The 20383-nt window shown below is 56.6% G+C and overlaps 1 protein-coding gene across 3 annotated transcripts; it reads left to right on the top strand.

Moving 5' to 3' along the window:
• The first annotated feature begins 11091 nt into the window (after positions 1-11091).
• PPP1R1B (protein phosphatase 1 regulatory inhibitor subunit 1B) lies at positions 11092-20365 on the top strand. Of its 3 annotated transcripts, none has more exons than XM_053892317.1 (7): positions 11092-11725; positions 13408-13468; positions 13783-13805; positions 14214-14289; positions 17838-18041; positions 19322-19441; positions 19537-20365. In XM_053892317.1, exons 1-7 carry the CDS (start codon positions 11645-11647, stop codon positions 19584-19586), a joined length of 615 nt encoding a protein of 204 aa, XP_053748292.1. In that variant the 5' UTR covers positions 11092-11644; the 3' UTR covers positions 19587-20365. The 3 variants fall into 3 exon arrangements, with proteins under 3 accessions (XP_053748292.1, XP_019271560.1, XP_019271561.1); XM_019416015.2 differs by lacking the exon at positions 11092-11725 and adding an exon at positions 11869-12044; XM_019416016.2 differs by lacking the exon at positions 11092-11725 and adding an exon at positions 12106-12129.
• Positions 20366-20383: the final 18 nt, after the last annotated feature.

Genomic DNA, 20383 nt, shown 5'->3' with positions numbered 1-20383 from the left:
GCGGGGCCCTGAACTCACGGACGGTGAGATCATGACCCGAGCGGAAGTCAGACGCTTAACCGATTGAGCCACCCGGGCACCCCGGCTTTAGCTTTTAAAAATCTTTGTTCCTGGAGCTCTGTTCGTCACATCTCTCTTTTTTTTTTTTTTTTTTGAAGTCTATTTATTTATTTTGAGAGAGTGAGAGCAGGGAGGGGCAGCGAGAAAGGGAGAGAGAGAGAATCCAAAACAGGCTCTGTACTGTCAGCGCAGGGCCTGATGGGGGGCTTGAACCCACGAACTGCGAGATCATGACCTGAACCCAAATCAAGAGTCGGACGCTTGACTGAACCACCCAGGTGCCCCTCATCACTACTTCTTCCTTCTGCCCTTCCGTCAGCATTCCAGGTGAGCAGTCAGGAGGTCCTGCCCCTGCTACTCCAAGGCATTCGGATGAAGAGGGAGCTCAAGGTGGCCAAAAGAGCACTGGTCTTGGCAGGGTCTCGATCTTGGTTAAGGCACACAACCCTCTGCTTCTTCATCTGTGAAATGGGCCTAGCGCCACCTGCCCACTTGCTTACCTCCTTCAGGACTAACGGGAGGGGCTGAAAGGACAGCCAATTATGAAGGACACTTGGGGTGATTAGATCCTGACTGATGGGGATGGTAGCCCATGATGGGGCAGTGAAGGGCATCAGTAAAAGCAAGAGGACAGAGCGTGTGTCCTGGGCTGCCTTTCCTCTAGGCGGGCTCTGCTGTGAACTTCCTTGTGACAGGGGCATTTCCTGGTTTCCTCCCCTGGAGCTTCCTCCTCTTCTGGGTGTAGGGGGGCTTGTGGGGACCACGTACTTCTCTGATGCCTCTCTTGAGCCAGCATGGGTGGATGGGGCACCAGAGGCCGGCAGTAGACACAGGTGACTCACACCTGTGACAGTGCTGGTGCTCACAGGACAGCCCCAAGGGGCCGTGCTGGGGGGTGGGGTGTACATTGAGGAAATACCCAGGAGGTTTCTATTTGGCTCAGCCCCTGGGAGAATGGAGCCCAGGATAGTGTGAATGAGACTTAGCCATCACTTCCCTACTTCACTACCCTGTAGGGTGAGCACAGGGAGGGAAGGGAAGAGTCTGGAGGTACCAACGCTCCATTTTACAGATAAGGAAACCACAGCACAGAGAGGAAAGGTAACTTGCCTGAGGTCACACAACTAATGAGTGACAGAGCTGGACCCCAATTCCTGCTTTGGGGTCCTTCTGTCCCTGGGGCCTCAGAGCTCTGTAATAATGTAACACGTAAACCACAACAATGTAATAATGACAATGGTGGGCATGATCTGTACCGGGCACAAGGTTTCACATGTATCATCTTTCCTCCTCACCATGACCTCAGAGGCAGGATTATCGTTAGCCCCACTTAAAGACAAGGATGCTGAAGCACAGAGAGGGTGAGGTCAAGGTTGCTGTGCCAAGGTCACATAGCTAGTATGCTGCAGAGGTGGGATTTGAACCAAGCCCTGACTCTAGGTCCTGGTCTCTCTTTCACTATTGCAAACTGTACTCTTTTCTTTGAAACCCCCACTATCTTCACACCGGGGAACAGCATCCCCTGTGATAAGAGAGGGAAAGGAGGGTGCCCAGGGAAGGACTATTGCCCCGAGTCTGCCCTTTGTCTAGGCCCTCAGGTCACAGGAGCCAGTGTCCTAGCCTGTGTCTCCACAGTTCTACTCATGGGTGGGTGGGAGCTCCTTCCAGGGAAGAGGCCATCACATGAAACATGCTTCCCTCTTTCCTCAGCTCCTTCAGAAGGTGCCCTCCTTGCCCTTGCAGGTTCCACGAAGTGCTTCTTCCACCAGGAAGCCCTCCCTGATGTCATGTCACTCCCTCTTCTGGCCCCTGTCACCACGTTGAGGAGCACGTGGGGCTGGGCTGACCAGCTGGATCAGCTTTACTCTTCATCACCAGCCGCCTGCCACACCATTCTGTACCTGTCTGTAAAATGGGAATAAGGAGCCCTACCTCACAGAATCTTTGTGAGATTAGAAGCGGAGCGGCATCCTACGAGGAAGCATCTGGCACCCAGGGGGACCCTGCCACTCGCTCCTTCTCCTCCTTGTCCTTCTCCTCCTGGCTTTCTCCGCGTTCTCTCCTCACCGTCCCCGCCTGGCGCCTGGCACCGGGCCCGGCGAGCCCCAGCCGCCCAATCCCCGCTAGCAGCCTGACTTCCTGCCCGCCCGTCTCCCTCGGCACGTGCCCCGCGCCCCCCGGGGAAGCGCCACCTCCTGAGCGGCCCCGCGCGCGCCCTCTCGTCCTCAGCCGGGCTCCAGCCGCCGGTGACCGCACGGAAGGGGGGTCCGGCAGGCGGCTCGCAGGTGGGGTCGGCGAGGGGGGAGGCGGGCCGGCGGCGGCGGGAAGAGGACGCTGCCCCTTTAAGGTGCCACCGCCGCGTGGCAGGGAAACAGCTTGTGCCAGCCCCATTCCGCCCGGCTCCGCTCGCAACAAGAAACACAATGCATAACAATCAGGCGCGCGCTTGGAGCCGTGCCACGCGGCGGGGGCGGGGCGGGGCCGCGGGCGGGGCGGGGGCGCCCGGGTCGCGACCCCCGACCGGCGCCCTGCGGCCGCGGGCGGGCCCGGGCCTGGCGCTCCCCTGCGCGGCCGCTCCGCGCCCCATTGAGGCGCCCCTGCGCCCCGGCGCCCCCCGCCTTGCCCCCGCTCGCCTCCCCCTCCCTCCCCGCCTTCGCGCTCCCTACAAAGTTCATTCCCACTAACTCTTTTCCAGGCCACTTCCCCCTCACATCTGACAATCCGGGGCCCCTCATTCTCCCAGTAATCACTCCACTGCACTAATTGCACATGCAAATATGCAAATGCGTATTAATTAATTACTATACTAATTAGTTCTGTGGTATTTGCGAGTAATAAATCATTGGATGGGAGCGAGGAAGCTGGAGACCTGGCCCATTTTCATTCTGCATAAAATTTTAATGGTCTCTCTGGCTGATCCGGGACGGCAGCGCGCGGAGAGGCTCTTAAAGGGCCAGTGGCGGCGGGAAGGGGCAGGGGCGGGGATCGCAGGGCACCCGGGCGGGGCTGGTGCCCAGGGCGGCCTTGGCGATGCAGCCCACGCCCTGCAGAGGCGGTCTCCAGCGTGGGGTTGGCTTTTCCCCTTCCCTTCGGGGCTAAGTGTCCTCCTGGGTGGCTTCTGAGGAGAGAATCCGTGAGGGAAGGAGGAGGCTGAGCTCGTTTTCTTTAAGAAAGGAAAGAGGGCAAGGAGCTGTGAGAGGCCAATGCCAAGGCCTTTGGGGCCCCAGGGAGACAGAAATGAAGACTCCATCCTCCGGATGGCTGAGTAAACTGAGGCACTGGAAAGGCGGAGCTTAGTTCTCACCCTTGTCTGTCCTAGGGGAAGGGAGTTACTAGGATGGCCTGGGTGCCCCAGTCTTTCCATGTCTCTGGTGGGGGCCACACAGGAAAGGGGCCACCCAGGAAAGCCTCCAGCTTTCCCTTTCCACATGATCAAACCACTGCCCCGCCCCCGTGGGCACCAGCTGGCACCCTGGCAGAGCAGTCCTGAGCTTGAGTGGGCCCCCGGGATCTGCTTTATTTCCAGGAGGTAGTCAGGACCTGGGCACAGGGAGGGGTCTGGCTGCTTTGCAGGACCATTGACTCAGGGAGACAGCGGGTTGTGCCTCCGGATTGTGCCCAAGCCAGAGGATGCCAGAAGAGGGAACACTAAAGTAGAGACTGCAGGCCTGCCCTGAACTGGGGTCCCCAGGACCAGGGTCTCCAGTCTGGTACTGTGCACCTTCCAACCTGCCATCAGCAAGCCCCTGGGTGGGGCAAAGCCCAAAGGGGATCAGTGCTCTAGTGGGGCCAATAATAATAGCAACTAACAATGCTATTTATTGCTATTAATTAATTCATCCAACATTTATTGAGATGGAGAACTTTCTGAGAGCTCTAGAGGTCTCACAACCACCTAGTGACATAGGCTCTTTTACAGTGCCCATTTTATGGATGGAGAAATAGGGGCACAGGAAGGTTAAATGACCTGTCCAGCGTCACTCAGTGGTGAGTAGTGGAGTGGGATTTGAATCCAGACAGTCCAACTCTGGCATCTGGGTTCTTTCCACCATACTCTGCCTTCTCTCTCTCTCTCTCTCTACTGCCATGTCCTCGGCACCTGCTGAGAGCCAGGCCCTGTGCTGAGAACTCCATGTGCAATGTCATATCTAACTCTCACAACCACCTAGGAGGTAGGTTCTGGGATGTTCCCCATTCTACAGCTGGGGAATCGTGGCTCAGAGAGGTTGACTAAGTTGCTCTGGCCACACAGGGAGGTTGTAGCAAGGCCAGGCTCACACCCAGCTTGTGTGACAGCAGTTGAGCAGGCTCTCTGGGCCTCCCCACTCTGCTGCTGGGAGTGAGGCCAGAAAGGGTCCTGGCAGCCCCTGCCGAGTAGAGAACATGAGAAGTAATGGAAGGGATTTCAGTTAGGCCTTGGGAAGGACTTTCTTCTGAGAGGTGGGGGCTCCAGAGCTGGATGGAGGCTGTTCCTTCTTTCCCAAAAAGCAGGTTGGGGAAGGGCCATGGCTACTGCAGGAGTCAGGAGGAAGAGGAGGGTAGAGATGGGAGAAGAATAGAATGAGAAAGTCCAGCCAGAACCATATTACTCAGGAATCCTTGTTGTTTTTTCCTAAATTTGGCCCCAGCACTCCTACCTGCCATTTCCTCTGGGAATCTCCTGGACATCTCCACTCCCAGATTTGCGACGTGAGGGATCCAAGAAATCCAGTCTCTGCTCTTTCCAGCAGGGGGATGAAAAAATAATACTGTCACTCTGTAAACACCTACTATGTGCCAGGCACTTTATGTGCATCAACTGGTTTAATTTTCACAATTCTATAATAGTATTCCTATTTTACTGGTGGAGACAGGGAAGAAGAAAAGAGAGGTTGAGTTATTTGCTCAAGGTCACACAGCTAGTAAGCAGGAGAGTGGGATTTGAACTCCTGACCTCGTGTGCTTTACCGCCCTGCTCCCCCCTTCCCTACTGAGCTCCTTGTGGCTACAGGGGCATAGCCAGATTGACCCCCTTGCCCAGTGGAGTCAGGTCTCACAGTAGCAGCAGGCCTTTGGGTGGATGACTCTGCAACTGGCAGAGGTGAAGAAAACATGGCCTCACCCCTGTCATCCACATGGCCCCCACCCCAGGTGTATTTTCGTGATGCCCTTTACATGCTAGTGGAAGTTGGGTAAAATGAGTGTTTGGGAGGCCCCAATCCCTCCTCTCATTATCCTGGGGATGGGCATTCCCCCCCTCCCCCAGAGTGGGATGCTATCCCAGCCCACACTTGACGGAACCGCAGGGTCAGGGAGTCAGCTGCTGTCAGTGGGACCACCCTGATACAGGGAATTGAGATTCCAGTGCTCTTAGGGATGAGCCTAGGGTCATTTTACCTCCCAGTGTCTCAGGGGAACTGTCTAGGGAATTTGGACACCCTCACTCCCCAGCCCTAAGAAGACCTTTGACACCTGCCTTCTGAGCCCCGAAGGATCCTGGAGGAGGGGGTGTGCAGGGCACTGGGAGGGATAGCCTTTAGGCTGAAGCCCACTAGGAAAGAAAATCCATCCTTACCTCTCTACTCCACCAAAGCCCAGAGAAGATGGGCTCATCAGGGTTTCCCCCACACACACTCAGTTCCTAGGAGAATGGGGGGCAAGTTGGGGAGTTGAGGGAAGGAGGCAGGAGGGGCAGGCTGGCGGCTCCGAGCTTCTCCATGCAGCCCTCAGGGCCGGGTGCCTGGGCAGGAGGAGGGGGCAGAGCAGCTGCTGGCGATTTATTAAGCAGTCACGGAAAAATTGGTTTATAAATTAACAGCTGTTTTAACTTTAGGGCCTCTTCTTCAGGGAATGGAAGCAGCCGACTGGACCGGGATCGGAGTATGTGTGAGGGCTGGTGGAGGGGGTAGGAGGCGGCCGGCTCCGGCAGCTGGCATTCTTCGGGGGCAGCCTCAGCTGGCACCTGGGGGGGCACCAGGCAGTGGCCAGAGCAGGGGGTCTCCAGGTGCCCGGGGCTGAGGCTGCCCCCACTGTGGGCTGCCTGCTTGCTCACTCTTCTCAGCAGCATCCTACCTGGGGGCGCCAGAGGGCAGAGACTCCGCTGTACTCATATCTGCCACCAGAGGGCAGCCTCCACACATTGATCTCAGCTCCCCCACCCTCGCCCGCCTCTCCTGCGTGCCTCCCAGACTGGGCTGGAGAGAAACCCGGTCCAATGCTGAGCAAGAGAGAAGCCGGGGCCAGTGCATGCAAACAATCTTCTACTCGCCCATCCTGAATGTATTAAAGGCAGCAGTAAAGAGTGAGAGCTCTGGAGTCACACTGCCTCTGTGGAACCCAGGCTCTGGGTAAAAGTTCTAGGCCTCATTTGCCTCATCTGTAAAATGGAATGGCATTAATGAGGATTAAATAAGATAATACATATAAAAGGCCTAGCTCAGTGACCGATGCAGAGTAAGTGCTCCATATATGTCAGCCGTTGACGATTTCTATGACTTGTGTATTCATCCGTTCATTTGTTCCTCAGTCGTCCCCTCTACAGCATGCAGTGCCTCCTATATTCTGGGCACTATGGCAGGCAGGGGACCATGCAAAGAGATGGTGGGAAGGGCACTTCTCAAAGTACTGTGTTAAGAGTTATGATAGGGGCGCCTGGGTAGCTCAGTTGGTTAAGCCTCCCTCTCTTGGTTCAGGCTTAGATCATGATCTCACAGTTCGTGAGTTCAAGCCCTGCATTGGACTCTGTGCTGACAATGTAGAACCTGCTTGGGATTCTCTCTCTCTCCTCTCTCTCTGCCCTTCCCCTACTCGTGCTCTCTCTCTCCCTCTCCCTAAGTAAATTAAAAAAAATTTTTTTTTAATTTAAAAAAAAACAAAGAGTTATGATACACCCAGTGAAAAAGGAGGGAAGGTTGACTTGGATGTGCAAAATAAAACATTTTGGGGTGATGAAAATGTCCTATATCTGTGTTGTGATAGTGGTCATATGTCGTTTAAAATTCTCAAAAACAATCGCTTCTTGGCCTTTTGGCTAAGATCAAGTGTAAAATTCTCAAAAACGCATAGAAGTGTATACTTTAGGATTTAAAAAAAAGTTTATTTATTTTTGAAAGAGATCACATGAGGGAGGGGCAGAGAGAGAAAGAGAGGGAGACAGAGAATCCAAAGTGGGCTCCGAGCTGACAGCAGACAGCCAGATGTGGGGCTCAAACCCACATGAGATCATGACCTGAGCTAAAGTTGGCTGCTTAACCGACTGAGCCACCCAGGCACCCCAGAAATACAAACTCAAATTCAATAAAGTTGATCTTTTATAAAGCACTCAGTGTGAATTTATTCAGTGGGCAAAGGGATGGGTGATGGATGAATGGATGAATAAATGAATGTGTGAATGAATGTCTCAGATGATTGCCCATCTGTCCTGATACCACTATTGTCCTGGCTGAGAGTGATCTTGCCCTCTCCTCTTGGTGACCACAGGCCTCTCCAGAGGTGTGTTTCCCCTTCCCTCCTCCCTCTCCCGCTTCCCCACCACCAGCCTCCTCAGGGAAAGTTGTCTCAGTATGCCCAGCTCGCGTTCCCCGGCTTCTCTAAGGTTGCCTCCCAGGGCTTCCGGGGCCTCCCTTCCAGCTGCCATATGCCAACCCGGCCAGCTCTGCTCAGCTTCGTGGTGCCAAGGTCACGGGTGTGATGCCCAACTACAGACCCGCAGTGCCAGCAGCTTAGCCGCCCAAACCCTGGCCGACTCCGCCACCTGCTGGCCCTTTTGGGAACTGCACCTCTGAACTCCAGGGAAGCTGGAATGGACTGAAGACCTACCGGGAGCGCTGCCCTGGGCTGTGGGCTTTACTCGTATCTTATTGAAACGTCAGGGCTACCATGTGAAGTGGGCTTTGAAACACGAGGAGACTGAGGCTCAGAGGGGCTAAGAATTTCATCTAAGGTAACACAGTAAGTCATTGATCTAAGATTCCTACCCAGGTCTCTGCAAGTGCCCAGTGTATGTTCTGTCCACCTGACTATATCTTGCTTGGGAGAAGGGGGGGAATATCCACGATTGTCCACTCTCCCCAACTCCCAAAAGGAAGGCAAAGGCCTTATACCTCTCTTGCAAATTCATCTTCCAGAGAAGGTGAATGTAATGCCTCCTGTCTGCCAGGCACTGTGGCAGCACTAGGCAATGATGTGAAGAAAGAGTGTGAGGAGGACATGGCTCAAAATAGTGTGTTCAGACCCATGACACATTAATAGACACACTACGCTACACTTATTTTTGTCTGTCCAAGCGGAAAGACCCATAGTTCAATCAGAGTTAAGTCAAACAAGGTCTTGATTTTGTTTCTTGGACCCAACCGCCTGTGCTTCTAACTCAAGAATAATAACCGAGGAGTGGCACATTATTTTTACATCTCATTTGCATATGATTAATTCTAAGTCAAAGAGAATGGAAATGGAGGTCACCCTGGCCCCTTGCTTCTCAGCTGCCCACCATGTGCCTGACCCTGGCTATGTCTCCCATTCCCCGCTGTGGTCCCCCATCCTTCCTAGTCCTACCCCACTCCTTGCCCCTGACCACATCCCCCCAGCTCCCAGAAGTCCTGTTCCTTTCCTCCTCTGTCACCCACACAGCCCCCGCCACCTGGCCGCCCACCTGAAAAACTTTTCCCCAAGTTCTTGAGAAGTCGCGTAGGATCCAGGAGAGAAGAATCAAAGTAATAAAACCTCATTTAATTCCTAACGGAGGGCAGAGCTGTGAGCTGCAATTATCTTAATGCTGAGCTATTTTTACTCTCTTTCCTTCTCTGTCTCCTGCCTCTCTCCATGGTGAGGCTTTCTTTCTCCCTTTGTCTCTCCATCTCTCACATGTGTTTTCTCTGTCTCTTCTCACTTTTTCCTGACTCCCCACCTTCTCTCACCTTCTGTCTCTGTCATCTTTCTTTCTGTCTGTCCCTTGTGCCTGTTCCTCTGTCAGCCAGGCTTCCCCACCCCTCTTGGCCCAGGTTCAAGAGCTGCAGGGGCCTGGGCAAAGGCTGGGGGAAAAGGGTAAAGACCCTCCCCTCCACCGCAAAGACCCCATCTTCCAAGCCTAGCCGAGAGGGAGAGGGGAGTCTACCTTCCCAGCTGCCCCAGCCTGGGTCAGGGGAATATTTCCCTCGTGGCCTTCCAGAGTGCCAGTCCTGTTTGCAGAACCTCCATAAACAAGTCCTCCCTCCATCAAAGGAGCCTCAGCCACTGTTCTCCCCAAGGCCTTCTCACTCTGATGGGCTCTGAGGTGTGACTGGTGGTGATGTCTCCCTGACCCTGTCCTCTTGTCACCCACCCAGCGCTCCTCTGTCCCCTTCATCCTGCTCCAGGATTTTCCCACATTTTTAGCACTGGAAGCCATAGGCCCCTCACCTTCACCTTGGCCCAGTGACCATTCAGGTAAACTGCCTGGGCCGTGCCTTTCCTGTGCCCCTTCTGACTTTCAGGACCTCCTTATTCACCCTCTTAAGGAATTGCCAAACTGGTCTTTGCCACTCCCCAGCACATCCCACCTGGAAGAGGGCCCTAGGCCAAACCATGGGCTGCCAGAGATGCCCACACCCCTGGCGCACAACCTGGCATCTGATTGTTTCCCCGACAAGCATAAGCCAACAAACATAGGATTTGAACCAGGCCTGAGGTTGCGGGGGTGGAGCTGAATGGCCAGGACCTCCAGCTCCCATAAGCAAAACTCTGCTCTCCTGCCACCTTCTGGGTGACTCTGGGGTGCAGACCCCCTTTCATAAGACTCCTCTGGTCTCTTGCACCCTTCTGCCAAGGACCCAGCATGCTGGGGCTGGGAGTGGAAAAGTTGCTGGAGGAGGCGGGGCATGGGGGGTTGGGGAGTGCTCCTGACTGTTCCAGGTCTGAGTGTGACCAGGAGAGAAGACAGCCAACACAAACAGAGCCCGAAGGAAGACACACTCTTATGTACACATCTACACATGCACCCTCTCAGTGCTACAGAGAAGCTTTCAGACCCTCACCCATAGACCTGTAGAGATACCCAGGGCCTGGACAGATAAACAGGGACACTCCAACCCAGTGGGCCGGCCCCTCCCTTTTCCCCTCCAGAGGCGCACACAAACACCTCTGCAAAGAGAGAGGCTCACACCTCAGAAATGAGCACACACACCTCTCCCCCCAGCTCTGTTCCTGAATGCACCAAGCTCACACACGTGATGGCACGTGTACTGGTACAGGCAGCCCCCCAACTCTGTCCCCCTGGGCTGGCTCAGTCTCCCCCGCTTCAGATCTGGGGAGAAAGGAGGAGACACGTGAACCCAGGGTGCATCAGGGCAGGGACACATCCCCCCGCCCCCCATCACAACTTCATCTCCTTCTTCTGCACGGGCTAGAGCTGTGGATACAGTCCCCCCACCCTCTGCAAGCTGCCACACGCCAGCCCATCACCTTGACAGTCTCTGACATCCTCCCCCACACCCACACCCTCCCCCAGCACACAGTCTTCCCACACCCTGCCACTCACACCCGCATCTTTGACACTCTGACACACTTACTCACACAGACTCACACACACTCATGCACACCGACCCCCCCCCCCCCCCACACACACACACTCCGTAGCTACAGGCACCACAGGGCCCCTGGCACTCACACACACTCCCTGCCATGATGACTGACACGTGTCCTCCCACGCACACCAGCTCTTTCACACTCGCTGGCTCTCTAGGACACCCCCATTCACAGCGTGACATGCTGGTGGTAGTTTCTCCAGGACCTCGCAGTCCTCCCCGTGAAACTCCAAGGACCCAGGCCACGAAGGGGTTAAAGTCAGAGTCCCGTCTCCCTGCTGCCCCTCTCCCTGCTCCCCCCCCCCCCCCCAGCCCCGCCGGCCTCCCCCCATTATGCTCCCTGCTGGACTCCATCAATAATGCAGCTTCAAGTTCTCGGGAGACGGCAGGGGGCCCCCAGCCCGCTCCCCGGTCCTGGCTCACACTCCGCACCCTCCTCCCGCCCCGGGGAGAACACAGTTCTCGGTGCTCATTGGCCACTTCCCCCTGAGCCCTCCCACCAAGCCCCCGGGCGCCAGTCCCAGGCCGAGGGGACGGGCCGGGGACCCCGAGGCTGGGGCCAGAGGGTGAGACCTGGAGGGACGGGGAAAGGCACAGACAGACAGAGGCGCGAGGAGAGGAAGGGAGGGAGAGAGAGGGAGGCGGAGACACCCACAGAGACCCTCGGAGAGAGCGAGGAAAGGAGGGAGAGGCGAGACTCAGGGAAAGACACCGACCCCGAGCCGGCGAGCCCGAAGCCGAGGCCGCAAGCGCCGGAGGACCCGCGCAGCGGGCGCGGCGGGCGAGCGCGAGAGCCGGGAGCCGAGAGCCGGGGGCGCTCCGAGCCGGCGCGACCCCCTCCCGCTCTCGCGCCCTCCCCTCTCCGCGCGCGGTATTTTTATCTGAGCGTGAGCCGCTCGCCTCCCCCTCGCCGCGCACAGCCAGCGGTCGCCGCCGCGCCCCGAGCAGCGCCGGGAAGCCGAGCCGGGACCGCAGCCCGGGACCCCGAGACGCGCGCCACCCACCCCCCCCCCCCCACCCCGGCCCCGCCGGCCACCCCGCCCGCCATGGACCCCAAGGACCGCAAGAAGATCCAGTTCTCGGTGCCCGCGCCCCCCAGCCAGCTCGACCCCCGCCAGGTGGAGATGGTAAGGGGGCCGCGCACCACCCCCGGCAGCTCCTCCCGCGGCGGGGCGCTGCCGGGGCCGGACCGGCCCGGGGCGGGGGTGGGTGGGGGGGCGACCTAGAGTCTCGGGCCGCCTCGGACACGCGGGGGCGCGGGGCAGCGCGTGAAGTTCGCTGCAGACTCGGGCAACTTTTTCCCGTTCAGGCGGCGAGCGTCCGGGGCAGGACCGTTGGGAGCGGCCACGGGCGGGGAGACTGTGCTCTGGACCCTGCTCGGTGTCCTCCTTCTCTAGGCTCCCGCCGGGACCGCTGCGCCCTGGCCCCAGCCGGAGCCGGTCGGAAGTGAGAAACGCGGGGCACTGACCCATTGTACAGAACAGGCCTCCGCCTCGCGGCCCCAGGCTCTGCCCCTCTCTGGTGCCACCGTGTATGCCTGGGCCCGGCCACCAGAGCCTTGTGCTGACCTCCTTCCCTGCCAGGCCCTACACAGAGCCACAACATGGGGGTGGGGGGGCGACCGGTGGTCCCAGAAGTCAGACCTCTTCACAGAGTACTGAGTTCTTTGGAGAGCCTTGGCGGGGGGCCGGGGGGGGGGGGGGGGAAGGGGGGAGGGGGGGTCCAGAGGTCTCCAAAGGTGGTAGAGGTGGACGGAGGGAGAGGAGAAGAGGGCTCCGCCCCCCACAAAGTAGCGTGTTCACTTGTTGCTGAGCTGCAGCTGGCACCCAGCAGAGCAGTGAGAGTGGGCCAAGTCTTTTTGGGGGGAGGTAGGGGAGGCATGGGGGGAGGGGGAGGTCCTGGGCCTAAGCAGCTTTGGGTCTGGAGGGCAGTTTGGAGAGCTTGGCAGGGGGAGGTGGCAGTTTCAGCTTAATTCACCTGGTTCTCTTTGTGCATTTCCCTGGAGCTCAGAGGGGACCTAATTAACTGACAGTTGGTCTGATTGAGAGCTGGGGGGGGAGGGGGTGGGGAGCAGTGACTGGGAGTGCCCAGTGCCCGCCCCCCCCCCCTCACTGTTTAGCTTGGCTCACATACCAAGGAGGACAACTTTTTGTTTTTTTATGAGCACTGGGCCAAGAGTTACAGCCTGAGAGAGACTGCTAGAGGGACCCAGGCACAGGCCTCCAGGGACACCTCCAGGACCCTGTGGGTCTGGGGCTCAGGCCCACCCCTGAGTCTCAGTGTGGCGTTGCAGGTGTCTGCAGTGCCCTGGCTCAGCCTCCCTCTGCAGCTAGATCCAGTTTCTTTGAAGCCCTTGAGCTGACCTTAAGTGGGCAGGGCCACGTGGGTGCCGTGGCCCATGGGGCATCTTCCAGAGCCAGCTTCGGCTCTGGAGGTCTGGTATCTGCAAAAGCTGGAGAGGATGGGCTTCCTGGATAAGGAAAGGTGGAAAGGGAGATGCCCATTCTGGAGGAGCCACAGAGTGGGGTGGGCGTGGGCTAGAAGTCAGTGGTGGGATTTTCTCCTCCTTTCTCTGCCATGGTGAGCTGTAGCCTTGAGCTCTGTGCTGAACTTCCTTGAGCCCTGGGTTTTCACCTCAGTAAAATGAGGGGGTTGGATGAGCTATAGAGTTCCTTTCAGCTCTGACAGTCTTTGATTCAAAGGTTCCCTGGGGATTTCAAAGCACTGTTTGTTCTCTGCTGCCTTGGGGGGGGGTGCAGGTGTCTATCCTGCAACCCCCCCCCCCCCACTTCTTTCTCCATCTTCTTAGATCCGGCGCAGGAGACCAACCCCTGCCATGCTGTTCCGGCTCTCAGAGCACTCCTCGCCAGGTGGGCCCCTTCCCTGCTGCCCCAGCCCTGGCCCCACCCTAACTCTGATGCCTTCTTGGGGCCCTTCCTTAAGTCCCATGAGTAGGAAACTGAGCAGAAAATGGGGCAGAGTGGGTAAGGTCTGGGAGTCAAACTCTTTCGGGTTTATCTGTTGACCAGGCACTTCCAAATACCCGGAAGGAAAGGGCACACATTCCCTTTCCCCAGAGATTGAGCCTTTGGGGAAAGTAATTCTCTCTTTCTCTCTTCTCTTTTCTCCCCCTCTTCTCTCTCCTTCCCTCCGTTTCCCTTGGTTCATTGGTGGACACCCTCAGAGGAGGAGGCCTCCCCTCACCAGGTGAGTTTCTAGGGGCAGCTGGAAGGAGGAATGCGGGGGGCCCCTTTGCAGTGGGCTGGACAGGATCATTCCTGACTAATACAGGATGCCACTTGAAGGACACATGAGCGTATCAATTGGCACCTAGGTAAGAGTGCCAGGTGCCAGGGTTCTACCAGCACATACTCCTCTGCCCTTGTCTTTCCTCTGCTCAGACTTGGGCTGGGGTTCTACCTTGAGCCAGGCTATGGCATATGGAGACCCTTCCAAAGCCTAAGTCCTAGCAGGATCCAGAGGGGCAGCGGCACCTGGACCCATCCGCAGAGGCTAGGGCAGTTGGCCTGGGTTGCCAAGGGTGGGGTGGAATGGGGGAAGGGTGGAGGGAAGGGGCCTCGGTGAGTCTATTTAACCTGGTGCTTACCCTGGCAGAGAGCCTCAGGAGAGGGGCATCACCTCAAATCGAAGAGACCCAACCCATGTGCCTACACACCCCCCTCGCTGAAAGGTACTGTTCCACCTCACCGCTCCCCACCCCCCCCACGTGTTAGTCTGGCTGTCCCCTCAGCCCCTGGAGCAGGGCTGACACTGGGGGAGGGAGGTGAAATGTTGAGCTTTTGTCAAAGGGGAGGGATTGTCTTGTGTACCCCAACCACTACTTAGGGACCAGATCTTTCTTAATTTGGCCTTGTAATGAAGGGGCCCAGGGGCTGAAAGAGGTGGCTGTGGGCCTTAAAATAAGGTGGTGGGATTGAAAGAAAAGAGATAGCTGGCCTAAAATGACAAGTATCATCAAGATAAAGTGATTCAGTACTGTACCTCCTCTTTGCAAGTGTGTCCCAGGCCACCTTTTGGTCCCCTGCTCTCCAACGAGCACCTTTTTCAGGTGCAGCCTTTACTCCCCTCTCCCAGTGGCATAACATTTGCAGAGGTCAGCAAACTGGATGCTTCTTGGTCCTGCTTCTCCTTTCTGTATTAAAACACAAATCACTCTTTTTTTTTAATTTGTTTATTAAAAATTTTTAATGTCTATTTTTTAATTTTTAAAAATGTTTTATTATTTATTTTTTGAGAGAGAGAGAGAGAGCATGGGAGGGACAGAGAGAGGGAGACACGAAATCTGAAGCAGGCTCCAGGCTCTGAGCTGTCTGCACAGAGCCTGACATGGGGCTTGAACTCCTGAACAGTGAGATCAAGACCAGAGCCAAAGTCGAATGCTTAACCTACAGAGCCACCCAAGTGCTCCAAACACAAGTCATTCTTATAGTACACACTTATAGAGCACCTAATGTATGCCAGGCCTCACTGGTGGCATTGGGCAAAATCAGGGGAGTAAGATTTGGCTCCTGCCCTCTTGGGGCCTTTGGCCTCAAAGGGTCATGGGCGAGCTACCGAGGAGAGGATGGTTAAGCCTGGATTTGAAGGATAAGTAGGAATTCAACAGGCACGCAAGGCATGGAAGGGCATTCTAGGATGAGGAAAGGAAATGTACATGGGGGAGGAGGTGTGAAATCAGAGAGAGCCTCTAGAGTCGGCCTGGAGACTTGGCTATCTGCAGGGAAGCTGGGGGAGATACACCTGGAGGAGAAGGTGTGGAGATGGGGAGGGACTCTTCCTAACTGAGCTAAAGAATGCCTTCCCACCCCCACTGCAGCTCCAGGCCTGAGGCTCTTCCTGCCTGGCCAGCCCCCTCCTCCCGTGGAGGGGGGAGGACCGGATGGCTGGATGGGTGTGCTGAGAGCTCCCTCTGGGGTGGGTTTAATGAGTTCCCAGCACTGGCCAAGGTCAACAGGCACACCTGTCACCTACCTGTCAGCCTGCCTGCCAGGGTTGGGAGCAGAGAGGAGAGGCTGGGAAGAGAGGAGAGAAGGGCAAGGGCATTTTCTCCCCCCCCGGAATAGAAAGAGGAAGGGATAGCATGTGGGCAGTGGGTTCAGCACCTGGAAGGACTTCCCACCTGTAGGGATATGGAGGAAGGCCAAGCCCCTGCAGTAGAAATGGGGGGGGGGGGGTGGCATCTTCTCAAGAGAGAACACGGGACCTCTCTCCTTCCTACTCTGGGCTGGGGAGGGCTGAATGGACGTGAGGGACAAGAACCGTCCCTTGGATTCTTGGTTATGAGCATGGGGAAGAAGGCAGGGGTGAGGAGAATAGGGCCCAAGTGCTTCTGGGCATCCTGCAATGGCTAGAAATGTGGTCCCACTGCCACTGTCCCTTTGGGCTGCACCTTAGGAGGGTCTAAGTTGGGAGAGGCAGGGCAGTCTGGGGGCTGTGCTGGGGACCTTTCAAAAGGGAGACTTGGGTTGGGGGGGGGGGTGGTCCAGGGTCCCAGACATGAGGACAGATAGAGAAGAAGACAGCTGAGAGGGCTGGTGGGGGGAACCTCAGGGAGCCCCGAGAGGCACAAGGGGAGGCGCGTGCGCAGGAGGCTCCCGGGGTGCCGGCACAGGCACTGCACACCTATCGGCACTTCAGCTCAGGAGCTGAACTGTACTCCCCCGACTAGGGGAGACGGTGATTGCTCAAGCAGCCACCTCCTTCCTCTCCTCCCTTCCCCCTAACCCTCAGAGGACCCTTCTGTACCTGGAGGGCACTGTGTTGCAGGCTTCAGCCCCTTTCTGGCCAAGGGAGCGCACCTGGCGGGGTCGGGGGTTTGTAGGGGGAGAAGCCAGGGACCTCCGGGGGAGGGTGGACAACACTGAGTTTTGGCTTGAAGCGGACTCCCCAAGGCCAAGCTCTCACACTTGGCTCAAGGTGAAGTGCTGCTGCGTCCCCAAGGCCAGGGCAGGGCGATTTATTGCATTTTTATTGTCTGAGTAGCTTGCCCAGAGCCAGCAGGAGGCACCGGGCTGGGAACTCGGGGCAGGGCGGGGTAGTGGGCACACACAATGCACCCTCTGTGCCAGTCCCGAGTTGGCAGGAGCGTGGTGCCCTGTTCACTGCACCGGAGGTTTCCAGCCTGGATCTACCCCTCTGGGCTTTCTAAGGGGAGGGGCTGCCTGCCACGGAGAAGGAGCTGGAGAACCCCAGCACCTAGCTTGTCAGCATCTTCTCTGTGAGCTGTGAGTTCAGTGACTCCAGTGCTCTAAACTTCCACCATCTCCTGGTCTCCCTGCTGCCTCTGCCCCAGCCACACCTCACAGCCTCCCCTCAACCCCTGCCACTGCCCCAGAATCCCCCAGCCCTGGCCCCTTTCTCCTAACCCCCAGTCCTTTCCATCTTTTGGAAACTTCTCCTCAGCTGCCCACACTGTTCCTTTCCTAGGCCCTATCCCAGCAGGCCTTGGTGGTGTTGGGGGGGTGGGTGGTGTTTGCTGCTTTCTAGGTCACCACAGAGGGAGCTGGAAGCTTGGGGATGTGGGTCAAGATTGTGGGGGCTGCGTCTGAGCACTCCACATCCCCAGGCACAGGCTTCACTGGCTGTAGACTATTATATCCTCAGTCTCCAAACTGTTCCTACCCCAGGACCCGGGGCAGAGATGTGTGGAGTGGCATTTATGACGTGGGCAGTGCCAGGGAGTGGGGACCAAGCCCAGAATTCGAGGGGGTGTGTGCAGGATTGGGGTAAGCAATGGGCCCTAGGCAGTCTGGGCACTCTGAGAGAAACTAAAAGGGACAGATCCCCCAGGCCCTGGCCCATGGGTCCTATGCCTTCTGTCCAGGGCTATAACTGGTGGACACTGTCTCCAGTACTGGGTCCTTGGAGAAACAAGTTCCCTAGCCACGGAATGTTAAGCTGCTGCTGTACCTGCCTGGTCTTGTCTAGCTTGACACCCTATAGTTTGGGGGAGCTGCCCAGTGCCAGCCTTGGTGGGGGGCTGCATCTTTGGACAGCTTAGGAGTCACACATGATCAAGGATCTAATGCCTGCTGCTTTTGCCCTTGTCTGGCCCCCCAGCAAACTGATCTGGGACCTTTAGCTTTTGAACTATACCCCTGAGGGGGTTAGCCACGGGAAGGAGACTGGAGGCTGGGCCACATGCCTCTCCAGCTTCTTGGGCTGCTTCGTGGTCTGGCTGACCCTTGCCTTCCTGCCTCCCTGCCTCCCCCATGCCAGCTGTGCAGCGCATTGCCGAGTCGCATCTCCAGTCCATCAGCAACCTGAGCGAGAACCAGGCCTCAGAGGAGGAGGATGAGCTGGGGGAGCTGCGGGAGCTGGGCTACCCTAGAGAGGAAGACGAGGAAGACGAGGAGGAAGAGGAAGAGGAAGAGGAGGAGGAGGACAGCCAGGCTGAAGTTCTGAAGGGCAGGAGGGGGCCTGGTAAGCTGACGGGGCCAAGATGCCTGGGTTCCACGAGTATGGGTTAGGTGGGTTCCTCCCTGAGAGTCCTGGGATTTTTTTGACACACATAAGCTGCGGTCATACAGCGAGGGCTTGCCTGTCCTCCCACCCGTATGTGCCTTGCTGGGCTTACTGGGGCTGCTCTCATCCTGACCCTGTCCCTCTCCCAATCAGGTTGTCCCTGATAATTCCTCTCTTCCACTTGAGGTTTGAGGCTAGACCCAAGAAAAGACTTCCTCGCCATGGCAGTGAGGGGGTACAAGGAAACGCAGGGATAGACAACTAAGAGGGCCCAATGCCCCCTTTACCTGTATTTCTGAACATAGGTTGTGGTCTTCAGCTAGGAGGCTGAGAGCTGGTTTCTAAGTCCTCCCCAGGACCCTGTGGCTGTGTCTCCCCTTTTTTTGTTTCCTGGGCTGGAGGTGAGAGGGTGCCCTCTAGTGTCTAAATGGAGAATCTAGGATTCAAGAACCAACCTTGTCCTCTGCACCTCCAACCCCAACTGCCTGGGAAGAGACCTGCCAAGGAGGGGCCTAAGACCGACACAGAAGGCCTCAGAGCTAGAGACCCCAGATCTAGAAATCTCCACAAAAGGTCCCAAGGCCCAGAGAATTCCTAGGCAGAAAGATCTCTGTCCCTCCCATGGCTGTTTTTTCCATGCTTAGCTATAGTAGATTGTGCCATATCTATCCCTCCCAGTGCACATTAAACTTTCTGGTCCTTCATTTTATGGGGATGAAAAACAGTTGACCACCCCTGCTTGTAGTGTCCATCCCTCAGATCCAAACAAAATGCCTTGGACCTCTTCTCTGCATCTCTGGAGCAAAAGCTCCTGTTGGAAATTGAGTCCACTCTCACTGAGACCCTTAGGACAGGTAAAGAGGAGGTGAAAGGAGAATGTTTTCTCAGGAGAAGCAGTAGGACAGAGGGGCAAATGACAAGACTACCAAAGACCAATATCAGTTGCCACCGCTCCTGGAGTGCTGGTGCTGGGCTGGTCAGGGTAGTAACTGTTGTCTTATTTAAGGCAATCTACACAATTTCCCTCTTACTATCCCCTTCAGAGAGGTAATAACTGACTCATCTAAGTCATATAACTATTCACCGGAAGAGCTGTCTTGGGCCAGTGTTCTGTCTATTATACCAGGATGCCCTCAGAAAGCTTAGCCTTAGCTATTACAGAAACTCAGCTCATGCTCCAGGACCACTGAATGGATACCTAAGAGTCTGAGTTTTTATCCCTTCTACCCCATCCCCAGCTGGGGAGAAGATAACTTGTGGCCAGGGTCTGGAGGGACCCTGGGAGCGCCCACCCCCTCTGGATGAGCCCCAGAGAGATGGAAGCTCCAAGGACCAAGTGGAAGATCTGGCACTAAATGGTGAGGCTTGGTGGTGGGGAATGGGGAGGTGGGGAGGTGGGTTGGGATTTCTCATGAGCGTGGCCAAGCCCTGAGTCCCTCTGCTTGCCTTGCAGAGTCTGGGGAGGAGCCACAGCGCCCTGCCCACCCTGAGCCTGGCACATAGGCATCCGGCCTTGCATCTCTCAGAAGGAAGTGGAGGGGGCATTGCTGTTCCCCAGAAACCCACTCTGTCCCCACCCTATTTTGTACCCTTCCCCCTCACTCGCTAGGGCTGTGGCTTCTGACTTCTAGAAGACTTAAGGCTGGTCTGTGTTTGCTTGTTTGCCCACCTTTGGCTGATGCCCAGAGTTCCTGGGTACTTGCTGCCTGATGCCTACCCCTGCCAGTCATTCCCCCATTTACCCAGAGGGAGGCGGGATGTGAGAGACTTTGCATCAGATAATCCAGTAAGGGTGTGTGTTGGGGGGGGCAAAGGTTTATCCTTCACAATTCCACTCCCCAGACCCTCTCCCCTGGGCACAGGAAACCCACAGGGCAGGACCCTAAGATCTGGGGAAAGAGGGTACTGAGAAATTGTAGGTACCCTTAGATCCTTCTCCATCCCCTCTCCTATGGGGGATTTCAAGTTACCACCCCTCTCTCTGGCTTCTCCCAGGGCCCAGGATTCAGGCATCCTTCTCCTCAGCTTCAACATTTTGGAAATCTTCCCCTTATCACTCCTGCTCCCCAGCCTGGGTGCCTGGAAGATGGACTAGCAGATGCTGCTTTGTTGCGTTTTGTTTATGCTTTGATGCCAGGAATGCCGCCTAGTATACGTCCTTAGGGGGGCACACGGTGGGGAAGCCAGGTTCTCCTTGTCCTCCAGCTGCTCTGCCCCCTTCCCCTCTTCCCTGACTCCAGGCCTGAACCACTCCTGTGCCGTAATAAATCTTTGTAAATAACTGTGCTGAGACTCCTCTT

The sequence above is a fragment of the Panthera pardus genome, unplaced genomic scaffold, assembly GCF_024362965.1.
Source record: "Panthera pardus isolate Hobbes unplaced genomic scaffold, ASM2436296v1 HiC_scaffold_3, whole genome shotgun sequence".
Lineage (NCBI taxonomy): Eukaryota > Metazoa > Chordata > Mammalia > Carnivora > Felidae > Panthera > Panthera pardus.
The sequence above is the reverse complement of the archived record's forward strand: the minus strand, read 5'-3'. Positions and strand labels throughout refer to the sequence as shown.